The sequence below is a fragment of the Oncorhynchus gorbuscha genome, linkage group LG05, assembly GCF_021184085.1.
Source record: "Oncorhynchus gorbuscha isolate QuinsamMale2020 ecotype Even-year linkage group LG05, OgorEven_v1.0, whole genome shotgun sequence".
In the NCBI taxonomy this organism is placed as follows: Eukaryota; Metazoa; Chordata; class Actinopteri; order Salmoniformes; family Salmonidae; genus Oncorhynchus; species Oncorhynchus gorbuscha.
In genome coordinates, this window is record NC_060177.1 from 36,506,495 (window position 1) to 36,525,205 (window position 18,711).

The 18,711-nt window shown below is 40.9% G+C and overlaps 1 protein-coding gene across 1 annotated transcript; it reads left to right on the forward strand.

Annotated features, from left to right (window-relative positions):
• The first annotated feature begins 16,556 nt into the window (after positions 1–16,556).
• Positions 16,557–18,584, forward strand: LOC124035104 (fin bud initiation factor-like). Its single transcript, XM_046348527.1, has one exon. It carries the CDS (start codon positions 17,048–17,050, stop codon positions 17,675–17,677), a length of 630 nt encoding a protein of 209 aa, XP_046204483.1. The 5' UTR covers positions 16,557–17,047; the 3' UTR covers positions 17,678–18,584.
• Positions 18,585–18,711: the final 127 nt, after the last annotated feature.

The window sequence follows — 18,711 nt, forward strand, 5'->3', positions numbered from 1 at the left end:
TAATGCCTATAATCAATAGTAGATCTATGTAAAAAATAGATTAAAATGTTCTCCTTTTCTCCTGCTGTGAATGAAGTCATTGTATCCTTTATTGGCTTTTTTACTCCTATGCCACAACGCTTGTTCGCTTGTCATCGTCATCTAATGATTGTGAAAAGGTCATATCGCAGAGCGATGCCATCCTTTAAAGACAGCCATATGCAAACCATTATATTTTAATGATTATGGCTCTCCTAAAGAAACAGAATGGTTAATGGTTACTAGACTCACAAATGAGGTCATCTTTTGGGGGCAAAGTGGTAAAACTAAGGTTCTCCATTTCTCTCTGTCTCTCTTCCTCTCAGCAATGTGAAACTAATTTTTAAAGAGTAAGAGGGGTAATCATACTCCCTCCACGTCCTTTTAGGATAATGATATTGTAATTGTGTTGTGTCCTTTCTCTTCCTGCAGGGTAATGGTAGTGTAATTGCTTCAATGTTACTTTGCTTTGAGTGGCCCTACATGAGAAACATTCTGTTCAGCTTGAAAGATGGAACTTTCTTCCAATGTTTCCATAATGACAGTGAGTCATATATCCCGAAGCAGAATTCTTAAACCTGTGCATCACCACTCAAAGTCATGGGTATGTCACAGGAAGTGTGTGTGTGTGTGTGTGTGTGTGTGTGTGTGTGTGTGTGTGTGTGTGTGTGTGTGTGTGTGTGTGTGTGTGTGTGTGTGTGTGTGTGTGTGTGTGTGTGTGTGTGTGTGTGTGTGTGTGTGTGTGTGTGTGTGTGTGAGGAAGGAAGGAAGGAAGGAAGGAAGGAAGGAAGGAAGGAAGGAAGGAAGGAAGGAAGGAAGGAAGGAAGGAAGGAAGGAAGGAAGGAAGGAAGGAAGGAAGGAAGGAAGGAGTTCAAGTAGGTAGGGCAAAGATGAAGATGGAAGATGGATCCTTGTATTTACTAAAGTGATTGCTAAGCAACAAAATGGAGCAAGTTCCAACCTAATCTTTATTTTGTTCTATTATAGTTACATAAGAACAGAGGGTGTGCAACATGCTCACCAATTACACATCCCGTTGCCTCCTCACTTAAAGGCCCAGTGTAGTCAAAAACGTGATTTCCTATGTTATAATGCACGTTTCCACACGGTTTCGGAGACAGAGTTTAATTTCAGAGTTTAATAGACTAATTCTACTTAAAATGAATCCAGATTTTAAAAATGGCTTTCTGAGACGTTGCTTAACTTCAGATTTATTAGTTCTAGACTAGGGAGTCCCAGACTAAGGTAGGTAAGGACTAACCAGTTCCTCTTTGTGAAGCCAAAACAGATGCTTAAAAAAACAGGGACGGGACACTAATACATAAGTATTGTGTGGAATTGGAGCAAGTCACCGAAACCAAACAATGGACGTAGGTAAAAGAAAACGTTCAAATAATTTCAGTGACTGAAAAAATCCTCTTGAAGCAAATTGTGTCAAACCAAACAATTATTGAGAACAAACAGCATGACTCATCAACAGAAAACAAGAAAAGGAATGCCTTGGACTACCATTTGTAACGAATTCAACTCAAATGAAAAAGTAAACAAAAGGATGCAACAACAACTTCAGGTAAGATACTGTATTTATTGTTGGCCCACTTTTACAAATCAGAGTCACTTTTAAATGTTTGTTTTCTTGTGTAACACTACACAGTATTTGTGTGACAGAAATGTAACCCAAACAATATCGTATATAATTACTAATATAATTTCTAAATTGTCTTGTCTTTCGAAGGTCCTATGGAAAAACATACAAATATACTTAAAGAAGACAAATGCTGTTGCTCGTAGGGAGCGTTTCAAGACTGGTGGCAGACCTCCAGTAAGACCAAAATCATCTCAGTTGGGTGGAGGTTGGGTGATTGTGGAGGCCAAGTCATCTGATGCAGCACTCCATCACTCTCCTTCATGGTTAAATAGCCCTTTCACAGCCTGGAGGTGTGTTGGGTCATTGTCCTGTTGAAAAACAAATGATAGTCCCACTAAGCACAAACCAGATGGGATGGCTTTTCCCTGCAGAATGCTGTGGTAGCCATGCTAGTTAAGTGTGCCTTGAATTCTAAATAAATCACAGATAGTGTCACCATCAAAGCACTTCCACACATCCCCCCTATGTGTGGGTACCACACATGCAGAGATCATCCGTTCACCTACTCTGCGTCTCAGAGTGGAACCAAACATCTCAAATTTGGACTTATCAAACCAAAAGGACAGATTTCCACCAGTCTAATGTCCATTGCGTGTGTCCTTGGTCCAAGCATGTCTCTTCTTATTATTGGTGTCCTTTAGTAGTGGTTTCTTTGTAGCAATTCAACCATGAAGGCCTGACTCACACAGTCTCCTCTGAACAGCTGATGTTTAGATGTGTCTGTTACTTGAACTCTGTGAAGCATTTATTTGGGCTGCAATTTCGGAGGCTGGTAACTCTAATGAACTTATCCACTGCAGTGAGGTAACTCTGGGTCATCCTTTCCTGTGGCGGTCCTCATGAGAGCCAGTTTCATCATAGCGCTTGAGGGTTTTTTTCGACTGCACTTGAAGAAACTTTCAAAGTTCTTGAAATTTTTCCGGGTTGACTGACCTTCATGTTTTAAAGTAATGATGGACTGTTGTTTCTCTTTGCTTATTTGAGCTGTTCTTGCCATAATATGGACTTGGTCTTTTACCAAATTGGGCTATCTTTTGTGTAGCACCCCTACCTTGTCAAAACACAACTGAATGGCTCAAACGCATTAAGAAGGAAATAAATTCCACAAATTAACTTTTAACAAGGCACACCTGTTAATTGAAATTAATTCCAGGTGACTACCTCATGAAGCTGGTTGAGAGAAAGCCAAGAATGTGCAAAAGTCCCTCTGGTCACTTTTTATAGTGGCCGTCATATCTGATAGCAAAGGCTGCTGAGATCACCATTGGACAGTGCACATGGAGCACATGTGGCTGATAATTCGAAGAAAACGACGTCATGGTGACGTAGGTTTCATTTGACTTGTACCGGGCTTCTACTGGGCTTCTTAAAAGCTCCCATAAAGAGGGTTTTTGTCGGGCTTCGTTTGCAGCAATGCCTGCGTTCTGTGCTATGGATCAATTTATGCAAGAGATCTGGCGCTGTAAAAAACACACATCTTAATAAATGTATTGCTTGGCATGCTGTCTGACAGCTTTGCTAGCCAAATGTTACCAGAGTAATCACCTGACTTCCATTTTCCATTCAACTCCCCCAACGAAAAGGCCTTTTATTGTTCTGTAATAAATGTGCTTATTTTATCCACTTTCTAATTGCTCATACATAGCAATCATGTTTCTACCATGTGATTTGTAGAATTGGTTTGCATTTATCCATAAGTGCATGCATGTCTGCTTGTATGGCTGTTGAATGTGTGCATGTCGTGTGGCCTATGTAGTTGTGTGTTTGTGTGTGTGAGAATGTGTGTGTGTGTACAGTACCAGTCAAGAGTTTGTGTGTGTCCTTGTCATGGAAAGAGTAGGTGTTCTATAATGTTTTGTATACTCAATGTACATTGGCTACGTAAGACGAGTTCTGGAGTATGCTGTCCCTGCCTGACACCGTGGCCTCACTCAAACCCTGACTGCTCAGCTGGAGCGTGTCCAGAAGAGAGCCTGCAGAATCATTCTGGGCGGGTTATACACTCACTACCAGGAAGCCCTCGAAACCCTCAGAATCATGTCCTTGGAGAGCAAGACAGGAACAGATGTGCCTGATATGTGCTAAATCCCTGCAGAACTCCCAGCTGGCAGACTGGCTCCCCTCAACCAGACAGCAGATTCCTAGACGGGCAACCCACAACAGCCACAAATTGAACACTCCCATGACACGCACAGGCCGGTATCAGAACTCTCCTATTCCATTCTTCACTAAACTGATCAATGCACACACCATATAGCCCCGGGGCCTTAGAATGCCTTCCTAAGAACTCTAAAGATGTCGTTTCTAAAGCTGCCACCCCAAACCTGGTCTTTGTAGTATTGTTGTTTTTTATAATTGCATTTTTTAGCCTTGTGTTATATTAAAAGTGATTTGGTAGTTTAGGTTTTTACTATTTGATCATTATTCATGATTGATGTTATGATTGCAAATTGGTGTACGACTGCGAGAAACCAATAAAACCTAAAACGACTTAATCTCCATCATATCTTGTAAAGGCAAAGTAAATAAAGCCCAAAGAGGTCCTGCTGTGTTTCATTGGCCTTTTATTTGCAGTGACAGCCTCTCTGGTATCTAAGGATTTCATTGCTGTCCAATACCATAGTGCTTAAACAGACAGCTGCAAATAATGAAAACTTTTATTTCACGGAAAATTCTGCGAGGCCGAAACAGCAACAGTATACTTTATTGGGTTCCGTATAAATAGTGATAAAAATATAGTCCAGATCAGTTCAACTGGCGTAGGTACAAGTTCATGTGAAGTTCGTGAGTTTATGAAATTTTGCCTGCTATGTTGATTGGTCCCTCTGATGCATTGAACAAAGTGGTTCTACAAAAGTGTTTCCTTCAAAACTTGATTAGTCATATGGTCTTTAATATTATATAGAGGTGACTAATAAGGATGTGGTGAGTTGAGCTTGAGATGACACTATATTAAAGTCAAAAATAGATTTTCATGGCCATCTGCAAGGGAAGGAGATCAAAGTTGGTACATTTCACATTGGTGTTGCATAAGGCTGGATTTACAGCCTCACCACACACCTCACAAGTGGGCTCTGTACAGAGATGTGGGTGCATCAGAATTTTGTAAAGCGTCAGTCAGTGACATTTTGCTGAGAAGAACGCTTGGTGAAGTAGAAACATTGGAAGTGTCCATTGATCTAGTGCTATAACTACAGTCAAGACTATAAATCCTGAATTTAGATATGTTGAAGGTTCTCAAAATGTATTTACCCAAGAAAGGTAACCTGTAATATCAAATCAAATTGTATTGATCACATACACATGGTTAGCAGATGTTAATGCAAGTGGAGCAGAATGCTTATATGTAAGGCCTACAGGCAATTACAAACTACAGTAATGTTATATTTTTTTAAATATTCCTTACCTGCATGAACGCTCTAACTTGTTCCAGGGATATTATATAGGTTATTTAACTGGTACGGTGGTTGCTCTGGTCTAAGGCCTATATAATGTAAGTGTGGCCAGGACCTCCTCTTTGCACAGATACAAGGAAATCTCAGGAGGGGCCCGGACCTAAAGGGATGTAGAGAGGCCAAGGGGTATCGTGTGTTTAGCTCTGTCATAAAGGTTCAAAGAGTCTCTGGAGGAGGCCACTCTGGCTGACGGCAGAACTCATCACGGACAACACATCCCCACCCCAAACCTCTTTTCCAGTCTCTGCAGGATAATGACAGTGAGGTCATGAGCCACTTTGTAGGATTTTATGAGTCAATCCTGAATGCTTCATGTGCAACATGTTGTGTGCCACAACAGGGTTCTAACGAAGTTAAGCAGACACACCCTTGTATCTTGTGACTCACTTTTCGAATGTTCCTGTCGGGATTTCATCTTGACAGACACCAGACTGGAATGTCTTTGCCAGACTAAGCCTTTTGAGTGGAAGTTGTTGTTTTTCTCCAGACTTATAAGGGTTTTTGCCATTACCTTACAGTGGCACACACTAGAGTTTGGATAAATAAAAAGGCAGAGGGACACAACCTTGACTCTTATTATACAGTACATTTATTCCACCATAATGGGAGTAAGTCAATCGGCATGTGTGACTGGATTTTGAAAATCATGTAATGCATCCTATTGCATTGTCTCTAAATGATGATTTATGTATGTAAGGGCAATTTTGCAATAACAGCCTTTTTTGTGTCTCAAGGGACAGAATGGTAACAATTGTTTTTTTCATTTAGATGTTTTTATTTTACATATACAAATATTTAGTTACAGTATGGGCAGGCATAAGCTACTGAAAACGAACACAATTGCATTTTATCGATGGCAATTTGAATGCACAGAGATACCATGACGAGATCCTGAGGCCCATTGTCATGTCATTCATCCGCCGCCATCACCTCGTGTTTCATAATGATGCACGGCCCCATGTCACAAGGATCTGTACACAATTTCTGGAAGCTGAAAATGTCCACACTCACCAGACATGTCACCCATTGAGCATGTTTGGGATGCTCTGGATCGACGTGTTCGACAACGTGTTCCAGTTCCCACCAATATCCAGCAACTTCGCACAGCCATTGAAGAGGAGTGGGACAACATTCCACAGGCCACAATCAACAGCCTGATCAACTCTATGCAAGGAGATGTGTCGCGCTGCACGAGGCAAATAGTGGTCACACCAGATACTGACTGGTTTTCTGATCCACGCCCCTACCTTTTTTAAGGTATCTTTGACCAACAGATGCATATCTGTATTCCCAGGCATGTGAAATCCATAGATTAGAGCCTAATGAATTAATGTCAATTGACAGATTTTCCTTAGTAAAACCTTTGTTGCATGTTACATTTATATATTTGTTCACCATATATACATTTTAACAAGAAACTTGCACTATTGATGGTAGCCTACGTGCTGGTATACAGCACAGCCAGTGCAGGCCCATATTTATGGATTAAGGAATTCAAATAATTAATTCTTAATGTAGTAGTACAGATTAACCAAATAATCAACAACCTCATTGGGTATGTCATTCAGTTTTAAACAAAAATGTTTTAGGATTTAATGATAACCACATCTGCAGAAGGTGTTATTAGACAACTGAATAAAAACCATGTATTGTCGAATAAAATGGTCACAGCCAATACCAGTTTGTGATTCCTGACAAAATGAGAAGAGTATTTCTGTTGATACATTTCCTTATAGAAACGAAGAAAATAGAAATGACAAAAGTGCCCGTAATTTCAAAATCACCCATAAACTATGTTTGTCAGATGATAATAGAATGTTTTAATACAAACGACCCATTTGTGTGAGAATAATACATCTGCCTCTATCATTGCGCAGTAGTGGCAGCCTCAAACACCTCTCAAAGTCCATGAGAAATATGTACTGGAGACAAACTTCACGCTAAAAAACTTTTGGCCACCCCCTTTTAGTTCCGCTATTGACAATTTTTCTCATGGAGGATATAAAGTGAGAGGCCATAAGCAGAGACGTGGTGATGTAAATGCAAGACCAGGCTCTGTTCAGGCTCCATTCATGGGGATCATGACATCGAAGTCCTCACTCACCAGGACTGTCTAGAATATCATCAGGTGGAGGTCTTAGACTGCACAGGGATATGATATGTTTAAAAAACAGAAGGACTTCTTCAGTATAAAGGGAAGGGACTTAGATAGCACTAAATACTATATATATATTCATACTCTGTTCAATCAAGACCGTTCACTAAGTTTGCAAGTACAATAATAATATAATAATATAATAATATATGCCATTTAGCAGACGCTTTTATCCCGACTTACAGTCATGTGTGCATACATTCTACGTATGGGTGGTCCCGGGGATCGAACCCACTACCCTGGCGTTACAAGCGCCATGCTCTACCAACTGAGCTACAGATGCTCTACCAACTGAGCTACAGAAGGACTACATAATAGCACCCCATCTTGGATTCCTTTTGGGGCACAAAGGGTGCTACATGTATAGTAATTTCCTGCTTTAAGAAAGCAATAAGCAGTCGGAATTTCCTTAACTACCATGTCACCATGAATAGGACTTGATGGGTTCAAGTTCAAGGATCAAGGATTGACAGCCATCTTGACAATGCTACTTTCAGTGAATGACACCCTGTGGCACAAAAATGTTGAATGTAGATGTTCCAACTTGAAAAATTGTGGTTCACCACTTTTCCACTCCTAATTCTCCCTCTCAAAGCACACATTTTTGTAGAGGAGTGGTTCCATATTATTTCAATTAATAGGCCTATAGCTGGAACATTTGGGCAAAATAAAAAAGTCTTTGAAACACCATAATGTGCTTCAGCATATTTTTAACTGAAAATGCATAGTCACTTTAACCATATCTACATGTACCATGTGCCTCAATCAGCCTGACTAACCGGTGTCTGTATGTAGCCTCGCTACTTTTATAGTCTCGCTACTGTATATAGCCTCGCTATTGTTTTTCACTGTCTTTTATTTTATTTCTTTACTTACCTATTGTTCACCTGATACTTTTTTTGCACTTGGTTAGAGCCTGTAAGTAAGCATTTCACTGTTATGTTCGGCGCACGTGACAAATAAATTTGATTTGATTTATAAGAAGGAAATAAAGCCAGGCTTCTATGGGTCTGTTCACCCTGTGTAGAAATTGTACTAAAACAATACTACCATAAATAGGATTGAGGAAAGTGATAGAGGTACAGTGTATAGTTGAGGACAACTGTCTTCAAATATAGATTACTTGCCATCAAATGTTGAGCAGTATGTCAACAAAAACCTTTCATATACTACTCAACGTTCAAAATGTACACAATTATTTTCAGATGTACTCTTTATGTAACATGTATTACAGGCATAAACTAAACTGTTTTGTCTTATTACACACACTCAAAAATAGGAACCAGTTATGCCCATTTTAGGCTACATGTGCAGTACTGACAGGTGCAATGCACACATTGCACAGTAACTCTAGACATAAATCAGATGATCAAGCCTGAACTATGCGATGTAGTAGGGAGATGTAGTTTCCAACAGGCCAATATTCTACATAGTTTAGCGCAGAAAATGTGGGAATTAACTACAATGACCATAATCCATTGTGCTCCTACTTGTCCAGTCTGTTTCTTTTTGATAGTTGGTGTTCAGCAGTCATAAAAGTAGGCCTTATTTACTTTGAAGAACTACTAAAATAGAGAATACTACTAAAATAGAGATTTTGTCAGAAAGCATAGGCAGCAGCTCTATAGAGATGAGATGATGAGATGATGACTTGGAATAAAATAATAAAGTCATCAAATAACACATGTAATAAATACAACAACTGAAATATTTAATTAAAGTAAATGTGATCAAATGATGGTTAATATAAGCAGTAATGGGCAGTAATGGGCAGTCACTACCGTCATGGGATTTTTATTCTCTGTTGTTATAGCATTCAACCCACATAATACATAGTATCTAATGAAATTGAAAACCGTGATTATCCGAAACCGAACCGACCTCAAAAAGAACTAATCAAGAACTACAAAGATTACATTTAAAATGTGGTTTTCATGTAAGCCTATCTATTATTTAACACTTATTGTGGCCACGTCAATCTAGCCGTCATAAAAAGGACATGCAAGCCTACATGTTTTAAATTAGACTGGCACAATCAATGTTCCACTTCAAAGTGCACATATTGTGAATTAGTTCCCTACAAAATCATGTAGGCTATGTAAGCTAAAATAGGCTATTCTTTAAAAATTACCAATTATAGTTTAACAAAAATATGTAGCTTAAATGACCTTTTTGACCCATTGCAAATTATTGATGTTATACATCTTACCCTGTGTCCTATTTTGGATGGTGCATATTAATTTGGTGTTAGGTTTCCAAGAGAACTTGACTTTTCACACTATGATGACAAGTCCTGCCAGACAGTCAATCAGGACCGGTCGCCCATTAGGCAGGGAGATATTTGTTGTTTTGGTTCTGTACACCAACACTTTGGATTTGAAATGATAAAATGACTAAAAAGTTAAAGTGCAGATGGTCAGCTTAATTTGAGGGTATTCTCATCTGTATCGGGTGAACCGTTTAGAAATGTCAGTACTTTTTGTACATAATCTCCCCATTTTAGGGGACCAAAAGAATTAGGACAAATTCACCTACAGTGCATTCAGAAAGTATTCAGACCCCTTGACTTTCTCCACATTTGTTATGTTACAGCCTTATTCTAAACAGGATGAAATAGTTCCCCCCCCTCAATCTACACACAATACCCCATAATGACAAAGCAAAAACAGGTTTAGAATTATTTGCAAATTTATCAAAATAAAACAACTGAAACATCACATTTACATAGGTATTTAGACCCTTTACTCAGTACTTTGTTGAAGCACCTTTGGCAGCGATAACAGCCTCGAGCATTCTTCAGTATGACGCTACAAGCTTGGCACATCTGTAATTGGGGAATTCTCTCAATCTTCTATGCAGATCCTCTCAAGCTCTGTTAGGTTGGATGGGGAGCGTCGCTGCACAGTTATTTTCAGGTAGCTCAGAGATGTTGGATCAGGTTCAAGTCCGCGCTCTGGAGCAGGTTTTTATCAAGGATCTCTTTGTACTTTGCTCCGTTCATCTTTCCCTCGATCCTGACTAGTCTCACAGTCCCTGCCACTGAAAAACATCCCCACAGCATGATGCTGCCTCCACCATGCTTCACCGCAGGGATGGTGTCAGGTTTCCTCCAGACGTGACGCTAGTTCAATCCAGCTCTAGGAAGAGTCTTGGTGGTTCCAAACGTCTTCCATTTAAGAATGATGGAGGCCACTGTGTTCTTGGGGTCCTTCAATTCTGCAGAACTGTTTTTGTACACAGATCTGTGCCTCGACACAATCCTGTTTTGGAGCTCTACTGAGCTCTAGTATTTGGTACCATATTCCTAGCACGCAATGATTACATAAAGCTTGTGACTCTACAAACTTGTTGGATGCATTTGCTGTTTGTTTTGGTTGTGAAACAATGTGCAAGAATTGCCGGGAGACAGCTGAACGCATTCTGAAGAGATGAGATCATTCTGGAGAGAGATGTGCCTATATCTTCACCATTTCTCAACAATTCAAGACACATTATTTTCACACATATTTTAGATGCTTATAATCAGCTCGGCCAATTGCCACGTGCTGCCCAAATTGCGAACTTCGGAACTAGACATAAGCCTACTAGCATGTGATTTGAAACAATCCACAGCTAAAAAAATGAAGAAGCTAATCATCCTCTGTGGCTGTCATGCTTTCTGTTGAAGCATTTTATTTATTTCTGTAAAGACAGGAGTAATTTGATAATTTTGGCAAATGTATTTAAATTTACTTTAGGGACAGGTCGAAATTTACTGGGGGGAGGGGTGGTCCAAAATAGGGGAGGGTTGTCAAACTGTTCTTTTAACTTTGGGGAGCTTTGCATGGGTTTTTTGGGGGCACCGGGGAGGGTAGTGCGTTTTTTCCTTGGCTTACTACATTTGCTCTTCTGCTCGTATTTTCCCTATAAACAATGGCTGGACTTACTTTTGATATTACCATAATAAAGTTTTGAAACGTTTGTGAAGGTTTGGTATGGTGTGGCTATTATTAAGCTTTAGCTACTGCAGGCCTATGATATGAAGGCAGTACGCCCTGGCGCTCCAACTGACTCTGACAGTTGAACTTAAGGTGAGGAAGACTGTTTCAGGCCTAGGAGAGTTAACGAATCATCCTTCTGTACGTCTATATCTGTATTGCAGACATAGTAGCCATCTGACATAAAGAAATGCATGTTGGTGTCATAGCATGCCACCGGCATATCTTTATCTCTCTGGGGTTAGTCCTAAGCTTCTCTTCCTTTATATATACATAAACTCGGCAAAAAATAAATAGACTCAGGACCTTGTCTTTCAAAGATAATTCGTAAAAATCCAAATAACTTCACAGATCTTCATTGTAAAGGGTTTAAACATTGTTTCCCGTGCTTATTCAATTAACTAAAAACAATTAATGAACATGCACCTGTGGAAGGGTCGTTAAGACACTAACAGTTTACAGACGGTAGGCAATTAAGGTCACAGTTATGAAAACTTAGGACACTAAAGAGGCCTTTCTACTGACTCTGAAAAACACCAAAAGAAAGATGCCCAGGGTCCCTGCTCATCTGCGTGAATGTGCCTTGGGCATGCTGCAAGGAGGCATGAGGACTGCAGATGTGGCCAGGGCAATACATTGCAATGTCCGTACTGTGAGATGCCTAAGACAGCACTACAGGGAGACAGGATGGACAGCTGATTGTCCTCGCAGTGGCAGACCACGTGTAACAACACCTGCACAGGATCGGTACATCCGAACATCACACCTGCAGGACAGGTACAGGATGGCAACAACAACTGCCTGAGTTACACCAGGAACGCACAATCCTACCATCAGTGCTCAGACTGTCCGCAATAGGCTGAGAGAGGCTGGACTGAGGGCTTGTAGGCCTGTTGTAAGGTAGGTCCTCACCAGACATCACCGGCAACAACGTCGCCTATGGGCACAAACCCACCGTCACTGGACCAGACAGGACTGGCAAAAAGTGCTCTTCACTGATGAGTCACAGTTTTGTCTCACCAGGGGTGTTGGTCGGATTCACGTTTATCGTCGAAGGCATGGCCGTTACACCGAGGCCTGTACTCTGGAGCGGGATCGATTTGGAGGTGGAGGGTCCGTCATGGTCTGGGGCGGTGTGTCACAGCATTATCGGACTGAGCTTGTTGTCATTGCAAGCAATCTCAATGCTGTGTATTACAGGGAAGACATCCTCCTCCTTCCTGCAGGCTCATCTTGACATGACCCTCTAGCATAACAATGCCACCAGCCATACTGCTCGTTATGTGCATGATTTCCTGCAAGACAGGAATGTAATTGTTCCGCCATGGCCAGCAAAGAGCCCAGATCGTAATCCCATTGAGCACGTCTGGGACCTGTTGGATCGGAAGGTGAGAGCTAGGGCCATTCCCCCCAGAAATGTCCAGGAACTTGCAGCTGCCTTGGTGGAAGAGTGGGGTAACATCTCACAGCAAGAACTGTCAAATCTGGTGCAGTCCCTGAGGAGGAGATGCACTGCAGTACTTAATGCAGCTGGTGGCCACACCAGACACTGACTGCTACTTTTGATTTTGACCCCCTCTTTGTTCAGGGACACATTATTCCATTTCTGTTAGTCACATGTCTGTGGAACTTGTTCAGTTTATGTCTCAGTTGTTGAATCTTGCTATGTTCATACAAATATTTACACATGTTATGTTTGCTGAAAATAAACACAGTTGACAGTGAGAGGACATTTATTATTTTGCTGAGTTTATATATACACACCAAAAGTATGTGGACACCTGCTTGTCAAACATCTCATTTCAAAATCATTGGCTTTAATATGGAGTTGGTCCCCACTTTGCAGCTATTACAGCCTCCACTCTTCTGGAAATGTTTTGCACAAGATGTTGGAACATTGTTGCGGGGACACAAGAGGCCACAAGAGGCCTTAGTGAGGTTGGGCACTGGTGTTGTGGTGATTAGGCCTGGCTCATAGTTGGCATTCCAATTAATCCCAAGGGTGTTCAATGGGGTTGAGGACAGGGCTCTGTGCAGCCCAGTCAAGTTCCTCCACACCGATCTCGACAAACCATTTCTGTATGGACCTCACTTTTTGCACAGGGGCATTGTCATGCTGAAACCGGAAAGGGCCTTCCCCAACTGTTGCCATAAAGTTGGAAGCACAGAATCATCTAGAATGTCATTGTATGCTGTGGCGTTAAGATTTCCCTTCACTGGAACTAAGGGACCTGGCCTAAACCATGAAAAACAACCCCAAACCACTATTCCTCCTCCATCAAACTTTACAGTTGGTGCTATGCATTTGAGCTATACACCACTCCAGCCGCCCCTTGGCATTGCACATGGTGATGCACTGCATGATATTGATATTTGTATATACTGAATGAAAATATAAACGCAACATGAAACAATTTAAATTATTTTACTGAGTTACAGTTCATATACGAAAATCAGTAAATTGAAATAAATTCATTAGGGTCTCAGACTATTCGGAATGTAAAGAAGCCGGATGTGGAGGTCCTGGGCTGGTGTGGTTACACATGGTCTGCAGTTGTGAGGTCTGTTAGACGTACAGCCAAATTCTCCAAAACAATGTTGGAAGCGGCTTATGGTGGAGAAATGAACATTCAATTCTCTGGCAACAGCTCTGACCTGCAGTCAGCATGCCAAATGCACGCTCCCTCAAAAACTGAGACATCTGTGCCATTGTGTTGTGTGACAAAACTGCACATTTTAGAGTGGCCTTTTTTGTCCCCAACACAAGGTACACCTGTGCAATGATCATGCAGTTTAATCAGTTTCTTAATATCCCACACCAGTCAGGTGGATTGATTATCTTGGCAAAGGAGAAACGTTCACTAACAGGGATTGTTTAAAATGGTTTAAAGAGATTTGTGCACATAATTTGAGAGAAATATCTGTGATCTTTTATTTCAGCTCATGAAACATGGGACTAACACTTTACATGTTGCGTTGATATTTTTGTTCAGTGTAATTGTATACGTATTTATGTAAAAAAATAGGGACCACAATGGAAATAATTCCCTGACTTTATTGTGCAATCCAAGTCACTTCAAAAAAGGAAAGGTGTATTTTTTTCTGAAAAATTAAACCAGTAAATCAATCAATCAATCTTAACTGTGCAGTGGCCAATTGATGAATGGAATGAGATATCTGTTACAAAACACCAAAAAGTTTAATGACATTCGGAGATTGTCAAAACAAGCCTTTGATACTGGGTAAGCCAACAAGGTAGGGAGGGATGTATTTTCTGTTTGTCGAGATTGACATAGTCTATTTATTGTGGTGTTGAAAACGCAAACCATGATATTAAGTGCCCGAAGTTGATATGCTTTGTTTATTGGTTGTGTGGTGCATTAGCACAGAAACCTGTTGGTGGAATAGTCATTGCATATACTGTATTTTATATAACTATAAATATTGCATCAAAATGTAGAAAATCTGATTGCCCCCTAGCTGATCATTGTCTCTTGCCTGCTCCATTTATGTTTTGAGGTTGGACATTCGTACAAACAACTTGTTAGCAGGTAGGGCACGCCGATTGGTGTCACCTCGTTAGACAGTAGGTGTTAGACCTGTGCAGGTTGCCGTCTCATTAGTGGGAAGATGTTTCACCTGTGCTGGTGTAACAGTATAATTTTAAACCGTCCCCTCGCCCATACCCGGTCGCGAACCAGGGACCTTCTGCACACAACGACAACAGTCACCCTGGAAGCATCGTTACCCATCGCTCCACAAAAGCCGCGGCGATGGGTAACGACGCTTCGAGGGTGAATGTTGTCGTTGTGTGCAGAAGGTCCCTGGTTCGCGCCCGGGTATGGGCGAGGGGACGGTTTAAAATTATACTGTTACACTGGCTCAGGATCTATTTCAGAGTGGCTGGCCCAGTGTTTCAGATTGTGTTGATAGATGCGGAGGGTTGACACCTTCAGTTGGTTCTCCCTATTTTGAATTGTAGACAAACAATGATGTTGTTTTGCGCTACCTTTTTGGTTTGCTTCCGGTCTTTAAGTTTGGTGTTTGTTTTTTTTCCCCCTCTTAGTGGGCAAATTTAGTGGGCGCTCATATGGTGTGTGTCTTTTAGGTCCCAGTTGTTGTTGCTACTATGCAACTTTCAGTGGATACACCCATGAGTGTCTTTTAGAATCCCTCCTAAAACCCCACCTGTTTCATTCTGGTTGTTGTCAGTGATTCTTTCTTGGTTCCCCCTTTTTGAGCAACATTTTGTTTTTTTTGCTGGGGAACAGAAGTCCGTGAACCCTCAACCTTCTGGCCTGTAGTAATGTGTGGCATCGACTGCCTCAAAAGCATGGTGAAGTGGCAAACTCTATCCAGGTTTATTAACACAGGGTCACTAAAGTTATTATTTGTGGTTGTAAACATTATTTTCAGTTAATTCTATGAGGGGGGAGGAGGGTGTTCACTGTATTTCACAGTACAAGGGAGGGTCACGTGAAAATACTTAAAGTTTGGGGGGGCGAGTGCATTGTTTTTGGGACACCTTGAGTTGTGCAGTTTGTTACCAATGTCTCAAGGTCTGCGAGAGCGTGCAATTGGCATTCTGACTGCAAGAATGTCCAACAGAGTTGTTGCCAGAGAATTTAATGTTAATTTCTCAACAATAAACTGCCTCCAATATCACTTTAGAGAATTTATCCAACCGGCCTCACAACCGCAGACCACGTGTAACCACGCCAGCCCAGGATCTCCACATCTGGCTTCACCAGCGGGATCGTCTGAGGGAGAGGTGGGGGTGCTGAGGAGTATTTTTCTGTCTGTAATAAATCCCTTTTGTAGGGAAAAACTGATTCTGATTGGGTGGGCCTATGCCCACCCATGGCAGCACCCCTGCCCAGTCGTGAAATCCATCGATTAGGGCCTAATGAATGAAATCCATCGATTAGGGCCTAATGAATGAAATCCATCGATTAGGGCCTAATGAATGAAATCCATCGATTAGGGCCTAATGAATTTATTTCAAATGACTGATTTCCTTCCATGCACTAACTCAGTAAAATCTTTGAAATTGTTGCATGTTGCATTAAATTTTTGTTCAGTATAATTAGTCTCCAGTCTGTCAGGTATCAGGACTATAAAGCTAATGTAACGTGCCTGTTTTACAAAAGTAGGCTACCAGATGGAAAGGCATTCATTAAAGTGCATTGTGGGCCGAGACTGTATTCTACTTTGTGGGGATAGGAGGGCAGCATTTGTTTGGTCTTGTCTAGCCTGCACCGGGCCTGCAGTCAATTGAAACTGAGCTTCCTTTTAAGTGACAGAGCATGGATGTAATTTGAGATTTGAGAGAGGGTAGGCTATCATTAGTCAAAACCAAACGCGGTGCTTGAGCAATCCAGATGTTGATCTTGAAATTGAGTCACAAAGCTACGGTCAGGCACTTTAACATTTCTCTGTTTGATGCGTTTGGTAGGCTACTCCTGCGTGAAATCTTTGGGGTTTCTATGTGTAAAGTTAAGGGAACGTATTTCAAACTTCACGTGACTGTCTGTGGCTGAACCAACTGCTACTTTCCTTGAAAAATAGTTGGCAATACTTGCTGCATAGGCTAAACGAGGAGCGACCTGAAAGAAGATTTACAAATATCACAAAGCCTGTCTGGACACCTAGTTACTTTCGGTATTTTAGCTCATGGATACCACATGCATTGCAAGTTTAGAAATGTTTGATTGGTGAGCGAATTAAATCATATTTTATGCGCTCTAAAGGAAAGTATATTCTATTGCTCACGCATTGCCAATAAGTGGGTAGAATGGCTTTTCTACACTTACTCGCTATCGGGATGTTTTCATTACCGTTTAGCGGTGCTTTTTTTAACGGACCTCTGTATCCCGAGATGTCTAACGGCACGTTCCATCACTACTTTGTGCCAGACGGCGACTATGAGAATAACGATGATCCGGAAAAATGTCAAATGCTTTTTAAGATGACGGACGACCGAAAATGCGGTCTTGACGAGGACCACGATTCGGTAATCAGAGATGATTTCACGATCATCAAGAGACACATCGAAGACTCGGCCAGGGTGCTAGAGGGGATCGGGAAAAGCATTTCTTTTGATTTGGACGGAGAGGACAGCTATGGAAAATATTTGAGAAGGGAGACGACTCAGATTGGCGAGGCTTTTACAAACTCCGAAAAGTCTCTGTTAGAACTGGAGGTGAAATTCAAACAGAGTCAGGAGAACGAGCTGAAAGAGGAGCACCGCATAAACGACGACTTTCTGAACATGGTTGTCCACACAAGAGACGTACTAAAAGAAACACTGTACATATCGGTGGGGCTGAAGGATAAACACGAGCTTCTCTCTCTCATAATTCGAAGTCACGGGACCAGATTGAGCCGATTGAAAAATGAATACATGAAGGTTAAACTTGGGTAAATTAGTTTAAACCGAGTTATAAAAGTAGTCTGACGAAAATAATATTGGTGAAATCCTGTATTTCATTGCATATGTATATTAACGGAGAGATAAAACATGCAGACAGAAATGATACCAGTGTTATTTATTCTAAAAATACAATAGGCATAGGGGGGTTTCGCATGTCGGGTGAAATGTAATTCATTGACAATGTTGTCAGTTCATTTTGTGTTGGCCTATGGGTTACTTTTGGCAACATTACTTGGGCATTTGCAATATGGCGTTACCTTAAAATGCCTTGGCAATCGATAATTGTCGATGCCTTGCTCTGACGGGGGATTTCAAAGATGACTATTCATTCATCGCGATGACGTTGTCGAACAGTCGCAACAGGTGTTATTTATAGAGTATGTGAGTGACATGGCCTACCTACAGAATCCACTTGGCAGCTTGAGTGAATTTGGCTGGAAATGATTGAAATGTTTACAATGTATAACAATTAGCATTTTTCTTTTTACAGTAAGGCCAATTAACAAGACTATTATATAATAATTGGAACAATGCTTGCCTTGTTTAAACGTATAAGGTTGTGACTTATGATGTGTATATCCCTTTGCCTTTTTGTGGATGCAATATAGTTTGGGGAAATGTTCAGAGCATGTTATGGGAATAAATGCTGTGCATGTCAATATCTATGTGACAAAGAGCTTAATTGTACTCGTTATTTTTGTTTAGGCTAATATGTTTCAATATCTGCAATATCTATTGTTTTTCTTTTCGAAATGATATATGTATGTGTGGCAACAAGTATGATTAACACTTAAGACTGCAGGCAGCACTCATGGACTTCAAACACTGTCTGTGGCAACATTCCTAACAGGTTTTGTGTGTTCCGTTTTTTAATAAAGATTTTGTGTTTGACATTCTACTCAGGGGTTTGGACACCTCGTTATTATAGACCAGACTGAACTACAACTGGTGAAACCAGTGATTTGCACAGCTTTCTAGGTCAAACGGTAGTTAGAAACTTTACAAAGATTCTAAGGACATACTTC

Coding starts and splice junctions, on each gene's coding strand:
- LOC124035104 (XM_046348527.1), top strand. CDS start 17,048: ATGGCTTTTCTACACTTACTCGCTATCGGGATGTTTTCATTACCGTTT.